Source organism: Kogia breviceps, chromosome 14 (genome assembly GCF_026419965.1).
Source record: "Kogia breviceps isolate mKogBre1 chromosome 14, mKogBre1 haplotype 1, whole genome shotgun sequence".
Taxonomy (NCBI): domain Eukaryota; kingdom Metazoa; phylum Chordata; class Mammalia; order Artiodactyla; family Physeteridae; genus Kogia; species Kogia breviceps.
In genome coordinates this window covers 89,663,593-89,684,275 of record NC_081323.1, presented here as the reverse complement: position 1 = coordinate 89,684,275, position 20,683 = coordinate 89,663,593, and the positions used below count along the sequence as shown (strand labels likewise).

General features: G+C 55.3%; 1 protein-coding gene across 2 annotated transcripts in view; it reads right to left on the bottom strand.

Annotated features, from left to right (window-relative positions):
- The window catches only part of MAD1L1 (mitotic arrest deficient 1 like 1), a 318,455-nt gene that overhangs the window by 230,979 nt on the left and 66,793 nt on the right, over positions 1 to 20,683 (bottom strand). For both annotated transcript variants that reach the window (XM_059038555.2, XM_067012804.1), the window contains exon 10: positions 10,142 to 10,228. In XM_059038555.2, coding sequence (XP_058894538.1) covers positions 10,142 to 10,228 — 87 coding nt within the window. The remainder of the gene's footprint in view (positions 1 to 10,141; positions 10,229 to 20,683) is intronic.

Sequence of the window (20,683 nt, the reverse complement as noted above, 5' to 3'; positions counted from 1 at the left end):
TCATCACCTATCTTCCAACTGTCTCAATAGTCTTGCTTTCTGCAGACTGTCACATAGTTGGCATCACAGGCTACGTTGTGCCTTCACGTTGGCTTCTTCCACTTAACAACACGCATTTGCCGCCCAGCCCCGGCTACACCACTCCCCGCTGGGCGCGCAGAGCTGCCCTCCTCTGCCTCAGTGTTGGGAAAGGTCAGGAAGTGGGCTCCCCCACGACCCTCAGGAGCAGCGCAGGCAACCACGCGTGAAAAGGCACCTCCCGACGCGACGAGGGGCAGCGGGCAGGAGAGCGCGTGCTGTGCAGACGGGCAAAGCAGACTCCACGCGAACTGACGCACGGCCGTGAGGCAGTGGTGTGAAACGCGGAACAGCCGCCATCGCACTGGCGGCTGGGCTCTTTCCCTGTACCAAGCTGCCTCAAATGCAAGGCCAAAGCTGGAGTCAGGGGCAGGGCACTCCTGACGCTAGAAATGAGGCGGAGGGAGGCGGGAGAGCGCGGTGCACGTTCTCGGAAATGCCTGGATGCGCGCACCAGAGGCTTCCTGGTGCACCTCGGGGAGACGGTCGCCACGTCCCAACCAAGCATTCTACCTCCAAAGGGAAACGGGCGACATCGTCGGAGCTCAGGTGGAAGGCGTGGTCCAAACCAGGAGAAACCCACAAGCGCGAAAGGGCGGCGGGCCTGCCCAGCCCCGTATCTGCACGCCGCGGGGAGGGCTGGACGGAGCCGGACACGCAGCCTCCCGCGGTAATTTTCCTGCAGCCACTGCTACTGAGCTAACCACTCAGAAATTGATGTCATTCTGGGGATGAACATTTTTTCCAGTGCTTGCATAAAAGGGGGAGTTTCACATTTTATCCGCTTCCACATGCCTTAACAATAAAAACTTATTTTAAAGGTCCATGAATATGTAAACGATGTTTTAAATATGGAAATGCAAAGCACGCAAGAAGACAGTCTGGGTGTGAAATATTAATGGCATCTCATCTTGCCGAGCGGGGACCACACGAGCTGGCTGCGGCGGCAGGACGAGGAGCCCTGGCCCCCCGCTCAGCAGACAGGGCAGCACCCAGGGCTCTCCCGGGCAAAGGGAGGCGGGGCCGCGGCTCTTGGACCAGCAGAGCCTCGGCCACCCACTCTCCGCCCCCACCTCCCAGCCACGCTGCTCCGCTGCTCTCCCCTCCTCTCCCCTCCCGAGCCACCAGGACACCAAGTCGGGTGTCTTTGCCAGCGCAACCTCAGACTGCACAGGTTCCACCCGCACGGCATCTGCACTGCCTGCTGCACAGATGGGCGTGAAGGGGCAGCAGAGTGAGAGCCGAGCCCTCCCTCACCCAAGCGGGGCTGGAGAGCCCCGCGAGGACAGAGTCACCTCTGGGACACGAGCGCAGGGGGACCTCCAGGGTCAGAGGCTGGGGGCTCGGCTGCAGGTCAAGCTGGGCACAAACTCACCAGGAGGCCCAGCAGGAGGCTCGGAACCTTCAGGTCTGCGTGTGGAACGGAGGGCCCAGCGGTCGGCCAAAGTCCTCAGCTGGTGATGGCAGGGCCTGTGTGGGCCACACACACACACCCCTCCAGGTGGCAGCACACCTGTGTGTGTCCACCGGAAGTGAGGGTGACAAAAGCAAGAGACTGATGACCCCTAACAGAACAAAGGCCATCTTCCTATAGAAAATTCCACCGCCCTCCCTCCAGGGAGCTCACACTGCTTTAAGGACCTTCTTGCAAGGTACTGACGGCAGAGGAGTGACCAGGCCTCTCTCCACACGACAGGACAGGAAACCAGGGAAGACGAGCTGCTGCTGCTGCTCCAAGTGTGGTCCTCGGAGGAGCAGCGTCGGCAGCACGGGGGCGCCAGCAGAAATACAGAGCATGGTCCCCAATCCAGACCTGCCGAGCCCGAGCCTGCGGCGGAAGCCCAACGGGCGCTCTCTGCACTCACTGAGCTGGAGAAGAGCTGGGCGGACAGACTGCCAGGCGGTGACCCCACAGAAGCCACACAGCAGAGAGCAGCCACCGTGCCCAACCCAGCAGGGAAGCCCTCTGGGCAACTAAGTCCCCCACGTACCAACCCCAGCCTTGGGCGTCCACATACAGCTCCTGGCTCGTCCTCACACAAGCCTAGGGGAGGCCAGTGGCGCTGCTAGGCGGTGATCCCACGCCGGGCTGGCGTAGCCGGGAACCCCACGGTGTTTGCCAGCAAGACCAAACTTCCCTCTGGACCCCAGCAGGGACCAGATTCTCCCTTAGCGTGAGGGGGCTTTTGGTCTCACGTACAGAGGCCAGGCGGCCAGAGTCTGGAAAGTGAGAGCAACTCCAATAGGCTCAGGGCCCAGCTGGAGCGGCCGTCAGCCCCGAAGGTCTGCACCTACCCTCAGAGGTGCAGCACGGGTGCCCGGCCTCCACGTCCCTGCCCCGAGGGTCTCACCCACACTGATGGGGAAGCAACCGGAAGACCCAGGAACCACCACTCAAGGAGAGGAACACAGAAACCGATTCCCAGGGAGGCGCCCGCGGAAGAGGTCCGTTCACCCCCAGGGCTTTCGGTCCCTGCTCTCCCCACCCTTTCTAACTGGCCACAAACTTTAGAAGCCTGCTAACCGCACTCCCTCTGGGGAGGCCACGGAGGAGGGTCTGAGGAGAGAGCCACAGGAAGTGGCTCCGAGGGCCGCAGGCACACCTCACGTCCAAACACGGGCACTGCGAGCAGGTGCCGGTGCCCTCCGCCCGAGCAAGGAGGCCGGGGGTCCCCTGCACTCAGCCGCACGCCCACCACAGAGGAACACGTGGAGACGAGTGTGAGACGCAGGCCGGCTCCACGCCTCCCACCGAAGCCCATTTACGCCGAGTGTCATCAAGAGCCGAGCCGACAGGCGAGGCCTTGGTCTCCATCCCTGAGAACCCCTGGGGCCAGTGCTGCGGGGGCAGTAACCAGGCCAAGGCGAGCCTGAGACCAGGTGGGGGACGGCTGGCGCTCGCTCAAACCGCTCCTGCTGGGACAGGAGCAGACCATCCTCCTCAACGGCTTCTCTGCGGTTCCCGTGCTCTCCCTGCCAGGCTCACACCCTCCAGGGGCACAAAGGGTCAAGAGGGCCTGGGAAGGTCCCCATAGGGCACACACGAGTCAGCCTGGCAAGAAGCTGAGGCAGACCGGCTGCGGCCCGCGGTCAGCACCGCGTTGCAGACTCCCCCCCAGGGTCCCTGCCTCCCAGTCAAGACCGCTGGGTGATCACTGAACCCGTGGAAGCCCACGGAGCTGGGGCACCACGCAGGATGGAGGGAGCACAGAGGAGCGAGGCAAAGCCTGGCCCCCACAACGGCGCCCAGCCCGCCCAGCAGAGGGCACGGTCAGAGGCCGGCCAGCCCGTGCAGAGCCCGACCTGGGCTTCTGCCCACCTGACTTCCAGGCTGGTGCCCCAGGACGGGCACAGCACAGGCAGCCAGGCCGCAGGCCTCGCCCCGTCTGTCCGTCGCGTTACGGTGCACAATCGGCTGAGGCGTTCATTCGCTCGCTCACTCAACAAGCACACGCTGGGCCAGGCCCTCCTCTGGCTCCACGGAGCTTGCACGGCAGTGGGGGCAGGGCACACGTGGAGCGTGGCGAGGGCAGGCGTGCACAGTGCCACCTGCGGCACGGTCGCCAGGAACTGCCCAGGCACAGCCCCGGGAGGGAGGGCCAGGCCACACGCGGATGCCTGAGCGAGGGCGCCCCAGGCGAGGACGCCAGTGGGCCTGAGCCAGCTCTCACCCACCTGCCCCACTGTCACCGGGTCCAGGTGGAGGAGGGCTGCAGCGCTGCTCTGGGGCGCTCCCGCCTGCCCGCCCGGTCGGCGGTCGGCCATGGGCGGAGCCGCACCCACACTCACGCCCCTAGTCTAGAGGGCCAAGCCAAGCGCAGCCCCCACAGCCAACCACCCTCTCCGGCTTCCGGTGCTTGTCTACCTCAGGCCCCACGGTCGCCACCACGTGTCCAAAGCTGAGTTCACGCTTCCCTCTTCCTGCACCCGCTCTTCTGCTCAGTGCTCCCAAACCCACCATTCACACGCTCTCACCCAACACCTGCTCTTGTCTTTTTGGCTTTCCTGCCACATCTGGTCCAGAAGGCCCCGCATCCCCATCTATCAGGTGTGCCCACACCTTCAACCCCTTCCCATCGTCTCTGCCCCCCGCCCCCCGGCAAAAGACACACCTTCTCACTCCTCCTGAGCCTGCCGGCCAACTCGCCACTGCCCCGCCCCGAGCTGCCCCAGCAGCCCCACCTCCCGGCGCCTCACACAAGAGGACGGCGGCGATGGCGACGACGACGATCCCAACCGCGGGCCCGCGCCCGCTCCCACCGCGCCAGGCGCGCTCCAAACGCGTCGCCGCGGCTCTGCGCCAGCCCTCCCGGCGATCCTGCGGGCCGCCACCGTCACCTTCGCAGGCGAGGCCGAGAAGTGGGGGCCTGCGACACAGAGCCACGCCGTCGTGGGGCAAGACGGGGCCACGAGCAGCCTGCGTTTAGAGCCGCGAGAACTTGCAGGCCCTCCCCTGCGCGGGCAGACACGGCGTGAAACCCAGCCAGGCGCACGGGCGGCAGGCTCCCCCTCCCAGCCCCGGCGTCGTGAGTCTTCTGTTCCCACCGCTGGCCTGGCTGGCCTCTGGACAGCCTGAGTCTCCACAGCTCACACAGACACAGGTGACGAGGGTAACAAGGCCTAGTTATATTCCGAGGTTCGAAACGACAGACTAAACGGTTTGCACGAAGTGAGAAAACGGCCACGTGAAGAATCACGACTGTCACGCTGATCTGAAGTCACCCCTGGGAGGCGCAGAGAACCCATCAACCTGGCAGGTGCCAGGAAAACACGGCGGCCAAGGGCACCGCCTCCCGAGGGGGGTGGTGCTCCACCAGTTCATTCGCAAGCCCCCTTCACGAAACAACAATCACCTCCTCCCAGCGCTGCCCAGAGCCCCCGGCATGAGGAGGGCAGCGCCATGTGGAGGGGGCCAGCCGGCTCCCCGGTCAGTGGCCCAGGCCAAGGCACCAGGAGCTCCCAGGGGCGTCCAGGATCGGCCAGAGTTCTAAGGCAAGACCAGGGCTCCAGGAGCTGCAGGGCTCCTCACACACTGACAGCTTGAGGCCAAGGGCTCTTCTGAAATATGCAGAGCCCAGAGGAGGAAAGGCCTGAGCTTCAAAACAAACTGCAGGGCTTCCCTGGTGGCGCAGTGCTTAAGAATCCGCCTGCCACTGCAGGGGACACAGGTTCGAGCTCTGGTCCAGGAAGATCCCACGTGCCACGGAGCAACTAAGCCCGAGCGCCACAACTGCTGAGCCTGCACTCTAGAGCCCGTGAGCCACGACTACTGAGCCCACGAGCCACAACTACTGAAGCCCGCACGCCTAGAGCCCGTGCTCCACAACAAAAGCAGCCGCCCGCAATGAGAAGCCTGCGCACCGCCACGAAGAGTAGCCCCCGCTCGCCACGACCAGAGAAAGCCCGCGCGCAGCAACGAAGACCCAACGCAGCCAAAAATAAATAAATAAATTTATCAAACAAACACACAGAAAACCTCAGTCACTAGAGCAGCCCAGAGCGGGGTGATCAGGCAGCCTTTGAAGCTGCTTGTACAGAGGGAACATCAGCCACAAAGAGCCAGGCTCGGCCGGAGCACACAGGGCACGGCAGGCAGAACCACGAGGTCTGCACGGCTCCTCCGCCCTCACTTCTACAGCAGCTTCTACCTTAAATCCGCGTCCAGGGTGCGGCCCGAGGCTCACGCCAGCCGGCCGGTGACGCGCGTCTCCAACGGAGCGGAGGAACGCGTGACCGAGGGCTCTCTGCGGCCGCGTGTAGCACCTCTCAGGGAGCTCTCAGGGACTGGGCCTCCAGCCCCAGATAAACCGTGGGGCGCTCCGAGGACGCACAGACCAGCATGCAAGTCCTGCTTCTGTGGCTTCCTAGCCGTGCGACACAGGGCTCGACTCTGCCGTGAAACGGAGGAGCGCAGCACCATCTCGCAGAATTCAGGTGAGACGCAACCGGGTGCCGGCAAAGGCTCGGCAAGCTTCACCACTCTCACCATCCCCAGCACGCCGCGTGCACAGGTGAGAGCTGGACCCCAGGAGCCCCCGCTCCGCTCCGTCCCCCACTCTCCCCCAAGGCAGAGAAACGCAGGTGTCACAGCCCCACGTGTCCCCGCACAAGCTTCCTTCGAGGCTGTCCACGAGGTTCCGAGCCACGGAGAGACGCAGCCTCCCATCCACCCCAGCCCACAGTGCCCCTGGCTCTGCAAACGCCAGGGCTACGGACCGAGGGGCTGGGTCCCGAAGACGCCAGGATGCTCGTGGGGCATGCTAGGGCACAGGCAGCTGCATGGCAGTGTCACGGGAGCTCTGCATGGAGAACAGTGACGGGGACACACCTGGAGCTGCTCACAGACCCTGAATACTCGCCTGTCCTCAGCACACCTCCAAGGGAACAGGATCAGCCTTCAGGCGCTGAAACCAATGCTGGGGTGGCCACAAAAGAAAGGCAAGGTTCCCTGGGCTGTAATTAAACTCCTGTCCAAAGGCACTGACACACCCATTCATATCGGTGCCCCCGGAGCCGTCCGAGGTTGGCCACGGAACGGAAAGCACAGAGAGGCTGGCCTGGCGGTCCAGGACAGCCCGCTAACAGAGAGGCACACCGTTAGCTCTCCCCAAAGGACACGCTACAAGATGTCAACCAGAACCCCGCGAGACCTCTGGCCCCACCACCGCCTGCACTTCACCTGGGGTCTCCTGAGCGCTGCTCAACGCCAGGCACCTCCTGCCAAACAGGCCTCCGAACCCTCCGACCGGACGCCCGCCGGCCTGCGTGCTGGCCAGACCCCAGGCTTTCACCCTCCTGCCAAGGTGCCTCTTCCCGCCTAACCTGAATTTCTGCCCAACTGCCTTTAAAGACGTGAGGAAGTGCCATCAGCTGTTCCCGCCTCACGGGGTTTCCTGGCCTCCGCACAGACCACCCGCCTCACGGCCACGGCGGCCTGCGGCCTGTGAGAGCAGCAGCTGCCCAGACCCCCGCGAGCGTGAATGGCGCCACGCACACGTCCCCTCCCCGCTCGGCTCGGCGAGGGCCTCGGGGGCACGGGACCCCAGCTCCCTGCCACCTCCGCGCAGGGCCTGCACGTGACTCTACCGTGAACAGATGGCGCAGGAACCCGACGGCCCCTTATCGGCTGAGGCCTTGGGGACGCTCCTGGGCTTCTCTGATCCGCTCCATCACCGGGAGGACGGGGGTCTCCCGCAGGACCTCCCTGAGACGGACGGGGTGACGCGCGTGCGCACTGGGCACGATGCCGGCACGCGGAAGTGCTCCCTGGATGGCTGCGCGGTCGGGACCAGTCTGCTGAACGAGGACGGGACCCAGAGCGCCTCCATCCAGAGCGCAGGCAGCTGCGCCGGGGCCCCGGGCCCGGGCCGTCACACCTCGCCTCACCTCCTGGGGCCCAGCAGGCAGGCACCCATCCTGCAGAAGAGGTGAGGCACACAGCTCCTTCTCGGGATGCCTGAGACTCAGTTGCTCCCGGGTGGCTGCGTCGGCTCTCAGAGGGGGCCCAAGGGTCCTGAGAGGGGGGCACGTTGGCAGGAGTCACGCAGACCTCCAGCCACCATGAAGGACTGCTCCCGGGGGTGGAGAGTCCATTCCTGAACCGATCCCAAAGAAGAGACGGGACGGCTGAATCTGTATGTGAGACCACAGTGGAAAGCACCGCCGGAGCTGCGGGCGGGAGCGAAAGGCTGGATTTCCTGTTGATGCTCAAAGCAGGTCATTTTAGAAAGTGCCTCTCAGTTTGGCGGGAGAAAAATGCAGACAAGCTTCCTTTCCTCTACTAGTTCATTCTTTCTCAAATTCAAAGTAAAATAAAGAGGATCGCCTGGAAAAATGTCAAATGCTCTAATTTCAAATCACTTTCAATGCCCGTTTCATCTGACAGTAGCTTTGAAAGCAAAAGGCAGTCTTTATCATTTGAGGTATTTTTTTTTAAGTTTTTAAAAAAATAATTAATTAATTTACTTTTTGGGGGGCCGTGTTAGGTCTTCGTTGCTGCATGCAGGATTTCTCTAGCTGTGGTGAGCAGGGGCTACTTTTCGTTGCTGTGCACGGGCTTCTCATTGCGGTGGCTTCTCTTGCTGAGGAGCACAAGCTCTAGGTGCGTGGGCTTCAGTATTTGTGGCACACGGGCTCAGGAGTTGTGGCACGCAGGCTCAGGAGTTGTGGCTCACGGGCTCCAGAGCGCAGGCTCAGCAGCTGCGGCACACGGGCTCAGTTGTTCCACGGCATGTGGGATCTTCCTGGACCGGGGCTTGAACCCATGTCCCCTGAATTGGCAGGCGGATTCTTAACCACTGCACCACCAGGGAAGTCCTCGTTTGAGGTTTTTAAGCTAAATTGATGTGATTATGTCCAACATAACCAGATACTTCTACAAGCCAATTTTCAAAGAGACATCAGCCCCCCAAATAAGAAAGGCTTCCTTTGGTTATTAATAAATTCTTGAAACGCCATCTGCACGGGGCCGGGGCGGGGGGGGGCGCCGTGGAGGACGATCACGGCGAGCAGGCTGACTCCCCCCACCAGCTAGGCAGCCGTGCAGGGCACCCGAGGGCCCGCTGCGCTCACCGCCCTCTCAGCCGGCCCCCAGCCCCTCGCCCACTGCAGAGGCTGACCTCACTCAGCTGTCCACCCTCTAGGGAAGCACGTGGGAACTGACTAGTTGAACACCATCCTCCACAGGTAACTGGGGCAGAATCCAACCCCACGTGGGCCAGTGAGAGCGACTGGGGTGGGGGCAGTCTGCCGCCAGTCGGGGTCCTCGGACAGGTTTCCCTATTCCAAAAAGGAGACCCCAGGAGGAGGCCTCTCTTTCTGCCTCTGACGTGACACCCAGAACCTGGTCAGCCACCGTGCAAGCACGAGAGAAACCAGCCTGGGCCCCGGGGGACAGAGGCGGGCAGCCCTGCGAGAGCCCAAGCGCGGCTCGGTGAGGAACAAGCGTTTGGTTTGGTGCCCTGCCCGGCACAGAGCTCCTCAAACCCTCGGAACTCCCTGAACGAGGTGAGTGCCTTTTGTTAACAAGCCCCTTGAGCCAGAGCCCTGGGCAGGAAGGGTGGGGGAGAAGCCAGAGGACCCAACAGGGGAAGAGAAGCTGGAACTTTCAGCTCCACCCCGCCCCCGCCCCAGGGGGGGAAGCGGAGACGGAGACCAAGTGAATCGCCAATGGCCGTGACTTAATCAAGCAGGAACCGCACAGACACTGCGGAACAAGGACACGAGGAGGAGCCGGGAGGGCAGCACGCGTGGAGAGGACACGGCGGCTCTGCGCCCGTCCCACGCGCGCGCCTCGCACTTCTCTTCCTGGCTCCCGGCCGATCCAAGCGGCACCCTTTGTGACAAAACCAGCAAAACGCTAAATACAGTGCTCTCCTGACCTCTGCCAGTCGTTCTAGCAAACTATCAGAGGGGCCTGGGGGGACCCCGAATTTGCAGTCAGGTGACGTGTGGGTAGCCTGGGAACCCCGAGGCGGGCGCGCCTGGTGGGACCGAGCCCTCACCTGCGGGGTCTGGCGGACCTGGGAGTCGGCGGCAGAGCTGAACTGACTCTTGGGGCTCCCAGCAGGCGTCAGAGGCAGAACTGGTGTGGAACCAGTTCCTCAGGCCCTGGAGGCATCAGAGCCGCCGGCCTGGGGCGCGGACACGAATGGCCCGGCTGCGCTGCTCCGTGGGACCCTTCCCGAGGGCACAAGTCCACACACGTACAAACACTCAGACACTTCAACCCAAGTTCCAGGTTTCCACACGTTCATGGGGCCACTCACGCCTCCACAGACGCAAACGCTCCTCCTGGTGGGGCGCACGTCCTCCTCCCAGACCCCACGGCCCGGACGGCAGCGCGGGGCTCCAGGGCTGATCTGCCACGGCGTCCAGATGACAGTACGCCTGCCGCCTCGGCTGGGCCTCCCTGCCACGGGGTGCCCTGCTGCCCCAGCTCCCGCCCGCTCAGGCCGAGGCAGGGGTGGTGAGGCACAGCCACTCCCCAGCCGGGGCACACTCACCGGCCCCCCGCTTTCCGAAGCGGGCACGTCGCCACAGAGCCACGGGCCGCCAGGCCTACCTGCTGGTGATGGAGCTGTTCCTGTCCCTGAGGGTGAGCTCGCGCTGCTGCAGCTCCGCGACGAACCTGGACAGGTCCTCTGGGGTCCTGGGGGGTGGAGAACACACGTCAGTGCTGGCTGTGCCCTGGAGGGGGACTGGCTGACACCAGGAGGCGGCCCAAAGCCACACCGGCCACTGGCGGGTCACAGACCTGGGGCGAGTCAGGGCGGCGGGGTGCGGAGCTGTGCACTCGCCACCACCTGGGCCCACACCACAGCCGGCCGCTAGCCACGTAACACCGGGGACATTACTTTTATAAGCCTTGATTTCACTTCACCCGTAAAAACAGGGTCGACACATAACAATGTCACCATGCAGAGGATTTGAAGTGAGGTTTAAAAGCACCTACCAGGCAGCTAGCAGAGGAGGCGCCCAGTGCATTCCAGTTGCCTTTCCTCCCTTCCGCTTCGAAATCCAGGTTATGAGAACAGCAGCAGTGTAACAGCCACAACAGATACCCACATGCCCAGTGCCTGGTAATTTTCAAAACTATTCCAGGTTAACAATCTCGGTTAATGCTCAGAGCAGCCCTGCTGTTTACTGTTTACATCTTGCAAATAGGAAAACTGAGACTCAAAGACGCGGATGGCTGGTTCGAAGGCCGCCCACTCTAAGCAACACTGAGCCCCAGTCTGAACCCCCTCCTCTAGCTCAGCACCATGGCTCAGGAGAACGTACACCAAGAATGTCTCTGACATACAGGTGGCCAACAGGGACATGAAAACACGCTCAACATCGCCAATTACGAGAGAAATACACATCAAAACTACAATAAGGTACCACCTCACCAGGTCAGAATGGCCATCATCAAAAAGTCTACAAATAAGACATGCTGGAGAGGGTGTGGAGAAAAGGGAACCCCCCCTACACTGTTGGTGGGAATATAAATTGGTACAGCCACTATGGAGAACAGTGTGGAGGTTCCTCAGAAAACTAAAAGTAGAACGACCATATGATCCTGCAATCCCACCCCTGGGAGAGGGATGGGAAAAAACTCCAATTCAAAAAGATACATGCATCTCAATGGTCACTGCAGCACTATTTACAATAGCCAAAACATGGAAGCAACCTAAGTGTCCATCAACAGATATGTGGATAAAGAAGATGTATACACACACACACACACACACACACACACACACACACATATATCCCCCCAGTGGAATACTATTCAGCTGTAAAAAAGAATGAAATAACGCCATTTGCAGCAACATGGATAGACCTAGAGACTGTCATACTGAGTGAAGTTAAGCCAGACAGACAAAGACAAATATCATGTGATATTACTTACATGTGGGATCTAAAAAAATTATACAAATGAACTTATTTACAAAACAGAAATAGACCCATAGACATAGAAAACAAACTTATGGTTACCAAAGTGGGGAGGGGGGATAAATTTGAAATTTGGGATCAACATATACACACTACTGTATATAAAACAGATAAACAACAAGGACCTACTGTACAGCACAGGCAACTATATTCAATATCTTGCAATAACCTATACTGGAAAAGAATCTGAAAAAGAATAGATATATTTAACTGAATCACAGTGCTGTATACCTGAAACTGACGACATTGTAAATTCACTATATTTCAATTTTTAAAAATGGCTGATTTTGTTTTTAAGATGTCTTTGAGAGACAGAATGGAACACCCAGAGGAATGCAAACATTCCCGACACCTGCGTGGGGCACACAGACTAGACGGCTCGATGGTGTGCAGCGGCCGAGAGGAGGTGAGCGCAAGAGCCAGAGCCAGAGCCCAGGGCTATGCAGGGGCCACGGCTCGGTACCCACAGGCCCTCCTCCCAGCCCCCAGAGGCAGCGCAGTGCCCAGTTTCCAAGAGCGCTCTCTGGCCTCCTCACCCCTCCTGCTGACGTCGGCACCTGCAGTCACATCGTACCCGAGGACTGCTCACAGAAACCTGCTGAAACCGAGCCTCATGTCCAGGGCCCACAGACCCTGCACCGCCAGGCCCCTGAGGACTTTCCCCTGCTGCCTGAACACGGCAACCCGTTTGCTCCCTGAAACTCTGTGACAGTTCACCCCGGGCCTGCAAAGCTCTTCCCTCAGTCTCCCCAAGCCCAGCTCGTTCTCAAAAGAGAAGTCGCAGGAAAGATGTCACTTCCTCCCAGAAGCCCCCAAGCCTCTCCCCACCCCACCACGACCCTGGCTGCACAGCACCGCCCCCCCTGCTGTCAGTCTGGGGTCTCTCGGTGCCTGCCATCGCTAGAACGTGAGCCCGAAGACTTCTGCTTGTCAGCGGGACGTCCTGAAAGCCCGGCGCGGCCCCTGCACAGAGGGCGCCCGTGGCCCCACTCCTCACACACAGGGGTTCTGTCATCAACGTTCCTGCCAAGGCAATCCCATGATCTCTCCCTTTCAGACCACCTCATGGAGGCCCCTCCCTGGCCACCAGAAGAAAAGCGCGTTATTGGACATTTTGTGAGGCCGTGGCCTCAAGGTGTGAGAAGCACACTTGGCTAAGCACTGGCACGCTAAGCACACTGGCCGAGATTTCTACCCTCACTCTGCCCTGGACACAAGCCAGCTTCGTGCGTTCGAAAACGCTTACACTGAAAAGGTGTTTACCGGCAGAAGACCTTGCGCAACGAAAACCTAGGAGGGGGAGAGGTTGAACCAGCCTTGAATGCCAATTCCGTATTCTTCTCAGAGCTTCCTGATGTTTTCCAACCTCAGGGAGTTAAAGATACTAATAGGAAAATAAGTAAGCAAAACAAGTAAACCCTTTTAAGCCAAGAGATATTTTTCCTGAAACACTGTTAAGAGATTCAAGTTGTTTTCCATTTTTCTATGTCAGTCAAAGGAGTATGCAAACTATTATTAAATCAATGGGAAGCTTCTTTAAAACCAATGAAGCAACTTGCCTGTCTACTTGTGCAAGGGCCCGGGTCCCTATGGGCCCAGGACCAGCCAGCGCCGTGTGGGACAGGCAGACGGGAGCCCAGAGGGTGGCTGCGGGAGCATGCCGCCGCCGCCCCCCTCCTCACGCCCCCTCCAGGCTGGGCCGCTCTGCTGAGAGCTGCAGGAGCAGTGAGCGTCCGCGCGAAGCGCCCGGCAGACAGGCGGCCACACGCTCTGCGGGCCTCGCCGTAGCTGAGGCGCAGCGATACGCTGCAGGCACAAGCCTTCCTGGAGATGCGAGAGCAACTGGCAGAGCCGCAGCGCCAGGCGGCGATTCAGAGACAGGAGCCTTGCCCTGAGGCACACGGCCGGGAGTCAGAGGGACACAGAGGGGCCGGGCTCTTAGCCCGGGTTCTCCATTTTCCTCTGAAGTAAAGATGAGTGGAAGGTAACAATTTAACCATGAGGGGAGATTGGGAGCGGTCAAACGAAGAAACGCTCTTCCCGCTAATGGGCTCACGGCTCCGCGCCTCTGCATCTTTCCTGCCACACCTGCAGGCCGAGGCTGCCGCCACACACACGGCTCCCCGACCTGGCCCCGCCGGGCGGCCCGAGGCTCACGCCCTTCAGCGGAACTTCACAGAGGCCATCGGACTCCCACATGCTCTGGAACTTTTGAGCAGCTATTTCAACAAAGCATCAAGGGGCCTGGCTCCATACTGGAATAAACTCAGCAGGAAACCGGCTTTCCGCTCCCCCACCATTACACTCGGCCCCGCGGCCACTGCCCAGGGCCAAGGCCCACTCTCCAGCAGTGGCTTCCCCGCCACGCCCCAGCCCCAAGTCCCAGCTGCGGTGCCACCACTCAGATGCGCCGACCCCCCCCACCCCGCACCCTGCTCCCCGCAGCGGGGGCGCTTCAAGCTGCAGCGCCTGCCTTTCCCAGGTGGTGCATGGACCCCGCGTCCCGTTCCTGCCGTGTGGCCTCTGCGCTGAGAACCTGCAGCTCCTACTCTGTAAGCAGAGACTCGAGAGTCCTGTCCAGTCATCCCTGCTGGCCGCCGGGTTTCAACTTCTCCTAAAAACCCAGAGAGCAGGAAGCCAGGCAACAACACTCAACAACTATTCCACCCTCAGAGACGCAGACAAGGCGGGAAGTCTTTAAAGAGATGGATGGAGTGCGGGAGACCCGGGGCTCAGGTCACAGCTCAGGCAACTCCAGGCTGAGCCCAATTCAACAGGGCTTCTTTAGGCTTATTTCCAAGACCCCAAGACCCGAGCCCACGGCGGCACAACCACCTGAAAACCCCTCACACATCCGTTCACGTCATGGGAGAGGGAACCTTGAAAACCACTTCTTCAGGTACACAATTCAACGCCACTGTAACAGCAGGATTGGGAAACCAGGACAAAACATAGGTAACAGTGACAGCGGCGTGTGACAGCTCACCCTGTAAACGAGGGGCACAAGTTTCCATTTAAAACGATCACTGATCAATAAACAGCACGGAATTCCACGCAGCTTTAGTTTGCAGTGTTGGTCAAAAAGAAAATGTGTTCTGTTGGAGGAGTGCACTGTATGGCCTTTAGTTAGAACAGAGTACTTGTGAGGCACTGGTCTGAGAATGTTCCACGTGAGGAAAAGAAAAGATAGCGAGGCGGGTTTGGCAACACGTGTGCATTCTTGAGGCTGTGACGGGGCGAACCGAGGGCGCGGGGAAAGTTTGAGCAAGGGGGCAGGAGGCCTGGCTTCAGGAGACCTCTGTCTATACTGACGGCAGTACTAGGAACACACCTGAAGAGAAGCAAGTAGGAAGCAATTAGGGCCTAAAGGACTCCCAAGGCAACCCAGTCTCCCGGGTGGACGGGCAGGAGGCACCTGGGTAACAGGGGACACGATCCCGGCAGACTCATGCATCCCCGAGGTCCCGCCTTGGGCTCCTTGGGGAAGAAACCCAGGCAGGAGAGCTCACTCGTCCAGCACGGTGGCTCCTATGACCTAGCAAGACGAGTCGCTAGCCAGGCTACCGCCCTGCCCCACTGCCCCAAGGAGGGCTGAGCCATCCCCCTGGACCAGGTAAGAAGAGCAGCTGAAAGGAGAGACCACACCCATCAACCAGCAACTGCACGTCCAGGACCACGTCCCAAGGAGCAACCAGGGGGGTGTGCCCTCCCCGTGGTGAAGTACGCATCGCGGCATGGCTTGTTTCTTAATGGTGGTAAAACACACGTGACACAGACCTTCCCATCTTAACCACTTCTGAGCGCACACTCAGCATCAGTGAGTCGTGCAGCCGTCACCACCACACATCTCCAGAACTTTCTCACGTTCCCAAAGTGAGACGCTGTAGCCACTGAACGACAACCGCAATTCCCCCACTCCCAAGCCAGCCCTTGGCGCCCAGCCTCTGCTCTGTCGCTATGAATGCAACGCCTCCAGGGACCTCGTATCAGTAAAATCACGCACTATCGTCCTTCTGTGTCTGTCGTCTTAGTTCACTGAGCCTCAGGTGGTCAGTGCGCCAACCTTCTTATGTGTCAGACTTCCACTGCACGGATATACTTACTCTACTTAACCATTCATCCTTCAATGGGCACTTGGGTTGTTTCTACCCTTTGGCTACTGTGAATAATGCTGCTATGAACACCGGTTTTCAAATGTGTGTTCAACTCTTTACCTTTAACTCTTTTGGATATATACCCAGAAGGAGAATTGCTGGATCATTCCATTTTCAATTTTTTGAGGAACTGCCATACCATTTTCTATACGAGCTGTATGATTTTACTTTCCCTGTGTATTTGTTTTTACTTTAAAAAAAAAAAAAAAAAAAAAAAAACCTCAACAAGAGAAAATAAGCAAGTAAGTTCTCACAGCCATAACAGGGGATACTATGTTTGTTAAATCTGATGCTACGCAAAAAGAGCTGGCCAGATGGCCGCTACAGATCATAAAAAGCACAAGAAAACATAGGAGGGCATACTCCCTCCGGGTCAGGACAATGGGATACGCATGGCTTCATGGGATGTGGCACTGTAAAGCGGGGGGGGGGGGGGGGGGGGGGCGGTTCTGGAATAGTCAGAGTAACCCATGGGCCATTTGCACCAGAATCATCTGGATTAACTCCAGACAACCTACCTCCAATTCTGGACCCACTGAATCGAAACCCCTGGAGGTGGGGCTTGGGACCTGCCAACAAGTGATTTTATTTTTTAAAGCATCTTTATTGGAGTGTACTTGCTTTACAATGGTGTGTTAGTTTCTGCTGTGTAACAAAGTGAATCAGCTGTGTGTATACATGTATCCCCATTTGCCGTCCCTCTTGCGTCTCCCTCCCACCCTCCCCATCCCACCCCTCTAAGGGGACACAAAGCACCGAGCTGGTCTCCCTGTGCTGTGCGGCTGCTTCCCACTAGCTGTCTGTTTTACGTTTGGTAGTGTATATATGTCCATGCCACTCTCTCACTTCGTCCCAGCTTACCCTTCCCCCTCCCCGTGTCCTCAAGTCCATTCTCTATGTCTGCGTCTTTATTCCTGTCCTGCCCCTAGGTTCTTCAAAACCTTTTTTTCCCCCTTAGATTCCACATATATGTGTTAGCATGTGGTATTTGTTTTTCTCTTTCTGACTTACTTCACTCTGTATGACAGTCTCTAGGTCCATTCACTTCACTACAAATAATTTCATTTCTTTTTATGGCAGAGTAATATTCCACTGTATACATGTGCCACATCTTCTTTATCCATTCATCTGTCGATGGACATGTGGGTTGCTTCCATGTCCTGGCTATTGTAAATAGTGCTGCAGTGAACACTGTGGTACATGTCTCTTTTTGGATTATAGTTTTCTCAGGGTATATGCCCACTAGTGGGACTGCTGGGTCATACAGTAGTGCTATTTTTAGTCTTTTAAGGAACCTCCATACTGTCCTCCATAGTGGTTGTATGAATTTACATTCCCACCAACAGTGCAAGAGGGTACCCTTTTCTCCACACCCTCTCCAGCATTTACTGTTGGAAGATTTTTTGATGATGGCCATTTTGACTGGTGTGAGATGATACCTCATTGTAGTTTTGATTTGCATTTCTCTAATGGTTAGTGATGTTGAGCATCCTTTCATGTGTTTGTAGGCCATCTGTATATCTTCTTTGGAGAAATGTCTATTTAGGTCTTCTGCCCATGTTTGGATTGGGTTGTATGGTTTTTTGATATTGAGCTGCATGAGCTCCTTGTAAATTTAGGAGATTAATCCTTTGTCAGTTGCTTCATTTGCAACTATTTTCTCCCATACTGAGGGTGGTCTTTTCGTCTTGTTTATGGTTTCCTTTGCTGTGCAAAAGATTTTAAGTTTCATTAGGTCCCATTTGTTTATTTTTGTTTTTATTTCCATTTCTCTAGGAGGTGGATCAAAAAGGATCTTGCTCTGATTTATGTCACAGAGTGTTCTGCCTCTGTTTTCCTCTAAGAGTTTGATAGTGTCTGGCCTTACATTTAGGTCTTGAATCCATTTTGAGTTTATTTTTGTGTATGGTGTTAGGGAGTGTTCTAATTTCATTCTTTTACATGTAGCTGTCCAGTTTTCCAGCACCACTTATTGAAGAGGCTGTCTTTCCTTCATTGTATATTCTTGCCTCCTTTATCATCAAAGATAAGGTGACCATATGTGCATGGGTTTATCTCTGGGCTTTCTATCCTATTCCATTGATCTATATTTGTTTTTTGTGCCAGTACCATACTGTCTTGATTACTGTAGCTTTGTAGTATAGTGTGAAGGCAGGGAGTCTGACTCCTCCAGCTCTGTTTTTCTTTCTCAAGATTGCATTGGCTATTAGGGCCTTTTGTGTTTCCATACAAATTGTGAAAATTTTTGTTCTAGTTCTGTGGAAACTGCCATTGGTAGTTTGATACGGATGGCACTGAATCTGTAGATTGCTTTGGGTAGTATAGTCATTTTCACAATGTTGATTCTTCCAATCCAAGAACATGGTATATCTCTCCATCTGTCAGTATCATCTTTAATTTCTTTCATCAGTCTCTTATAGTTTTCTGCATATAGGTCTTTTCTCTCCTGAGGTAGGTTTATTCCTAGGTTATTTTATTCTTTTTGTTGCGATGGTAAATGAGAGTGTTTCCTTAATTGCTCCTTCGGATTTTTCATCATCAGTGTAAGGAAATGCAAGAGATTTCTGTGCATTAATTTTGTATTCTGCTATTTTACCAAATTCATTGATTAGGGCTAGTAGTTTTCTGGTAGCATCTTTAGGACTCTCTATGTATATTATCTGCAAACAGTGACAGATTTACTTCTTCTTTTCTGATTTGGATTCCTTTTTTTTTTTGCATTATGTGGGCCTCTCACTGTTGTGGCCTCTCCCGCTGCAGAGCACAGGCTCCGGACGCGCAGGCCCAGCGGCCACGGCTCACGGGCCCAGCTGCTCTGCAGCAGGTGGGATCCTCCCGGACTGGGGCACAAACCCATGTCCCCTGCATTGGCAGGCAGACTCTCAACCACTGCACCACCAGGGAAGCCCTGGATTCCTTTTATTTCTTTTTCTTCTTGGATTGCTGTGGCTAAAATTTCTAAAACTAGGTTGACTAAGAGTGGTGAGAGTGGGCAACCTTGTCTTGTTCCTGATCTTAGTGGAAATGGTTTCAGTTGTTCACCATTGAGAACAACGTTGGCTGTGGGTTTGTCACGTATGGCCTTCATTATGTTGAGGAAAGTTCCCTCTATGCCTACTTCCTGCAGGGTTTTTATCATAAATGGGTGTTGAATTTTGTTAAAAGTTTTCTCTGCATCTATTGAGATGATCATATGGTTTTTCTCCTTCAATGTGTTAATATGTTGTATCACGTTGATTGATTTGCGTATATTGAAGAATCCTTGCATTCCTGGGATAAACCCCACTTGATCATGGTGTATGATCCTTTTAAGGTGCTGTTGGATTCTGTTTGCTAGTATTTTATTGAGGATTTTTGCATCTGTGTTCATCAGTGATATTGGCCTGTAGTTTTCCTTTATTGTGACATCTTTGTCTGGTTTTGGTATCAGAGCAATGTTGGCCTCAGAGAATGAGTTTGGGAGTGTTCCTCCCTCTGCTATATTTTGGAAGAGTTTGAGAAGGATGGGTGTTAGCTCTTCTCTAAATGTTTGATAGAATTCGCCTGTGAAGCCATCTGGTCCTGGGCTTTTGTTTGTTGGAAGATTTTAAATCACAGTTTCCATTTCAGTGCTTGTGACTGGTCTGTTCATATTTTCTATTTCTTTGTGGTTCAGTCTTGGAAGGTTGTGCTTTTCTAAGAATTTGTCCATTTCTTCCAGGTTGTCCATTTTATTGGCATAGAGTTGCTTGTGGTAATCTCTCATGATCCTTCGTATTTCTGCAGTGTCAGCTGTTACTCCTTTTTCATTTCTAATTCTATTGAGTCTTCTCCCTTTTTTTTCTTGATGAGTCTGGCTAATGGTTTATCAATTTTGTTTATCTTCTCAAAGAACCAGCTTTTAGTTTTATTGATCTTTGCTATTGTTTCCTTCATTTCTTTTTCATTTATTTCTGATCTGATCTTTATGATCTCTTTCCTTCTGCTAACTTTGGGTTGTTTTGTTCTTCTTTCTCTAATTGCTTTAGATGTAAGGTTAGGTCGTTTATTTGAGATGTTTCTTGTTTCTTGAGGTAGGACTGTATAGCTATAAACTTCCCTCTTAGAACTGCTTTTGCTACATCCCATAGGTTTTGGCTCACCGTGTTTTCATTGTCATTTGTTTCCAGGTATTTTTTAATTTCCCGTGAGTTCTTCAGTGATCTCTTGGTTATTTAGTAGTGTATTGTTTAGCATCCCTGTGTTTGCATTTTTTTACAGATTTTTTTCCCTGTAATTGATATCTAGTCTCATAGCATTGTGGTCAGAAAAGATACTTGATATGATTTCAATTTTCTTAAATTTCCCAAGGCTTGATTTGTGACCCAAGATATGATCTATCCTGGAGAATTGTTCCAGGAGCACTTGAGAAGAAAGTGTATTCTGTTGTTTTTGGATGCAATGTCCTATAAATATCAATTAATTCCATCTTGCTTAATGTATCATTTAAAGCTTGTGTTTCCTTATTTATTTACATTTTGGATGATCTGTCCATTGGTGAAAGTGGGGTGTTAAATTCCCCTACTATGATTGTGTTACTGTAGATTTCCCCTTTTACGGCTGTTAGCATTTGCCTTATGCATTGAGGTGCTCCTCTGTTGGGTGCATAAATATTTACAACTGTTATATCTTCTTCTTGGATTGACCCCTTGATCATTATGCAGTGTCCTTCTCTGTCTCTTGTAATAGTCTTTATTTTAAAGTAGATTTTATCTTATGTGAGAATTGCTACTCCAGCTTTCTTTTGATTTCCATTTGCATGGAATATCTTTGTCCATCCCCTCACTTTCAGTCGGTATGTGTCCCTAGGTCTGAAGTGGGTCTCTTGTAGGCAGCATATTTATGGGTCTTGTTTTTGTATCCATTCAGCCAGTCTGTATCTTTTGGTGGGAGCATTTAATCCATTTACATTTAAGGTAGTTATCGATATGTAAGTTCCTATTACCACTTTCTTAATTGTTTTGGGTTTGTCATTGTAGATCTTTTCCTTCTCT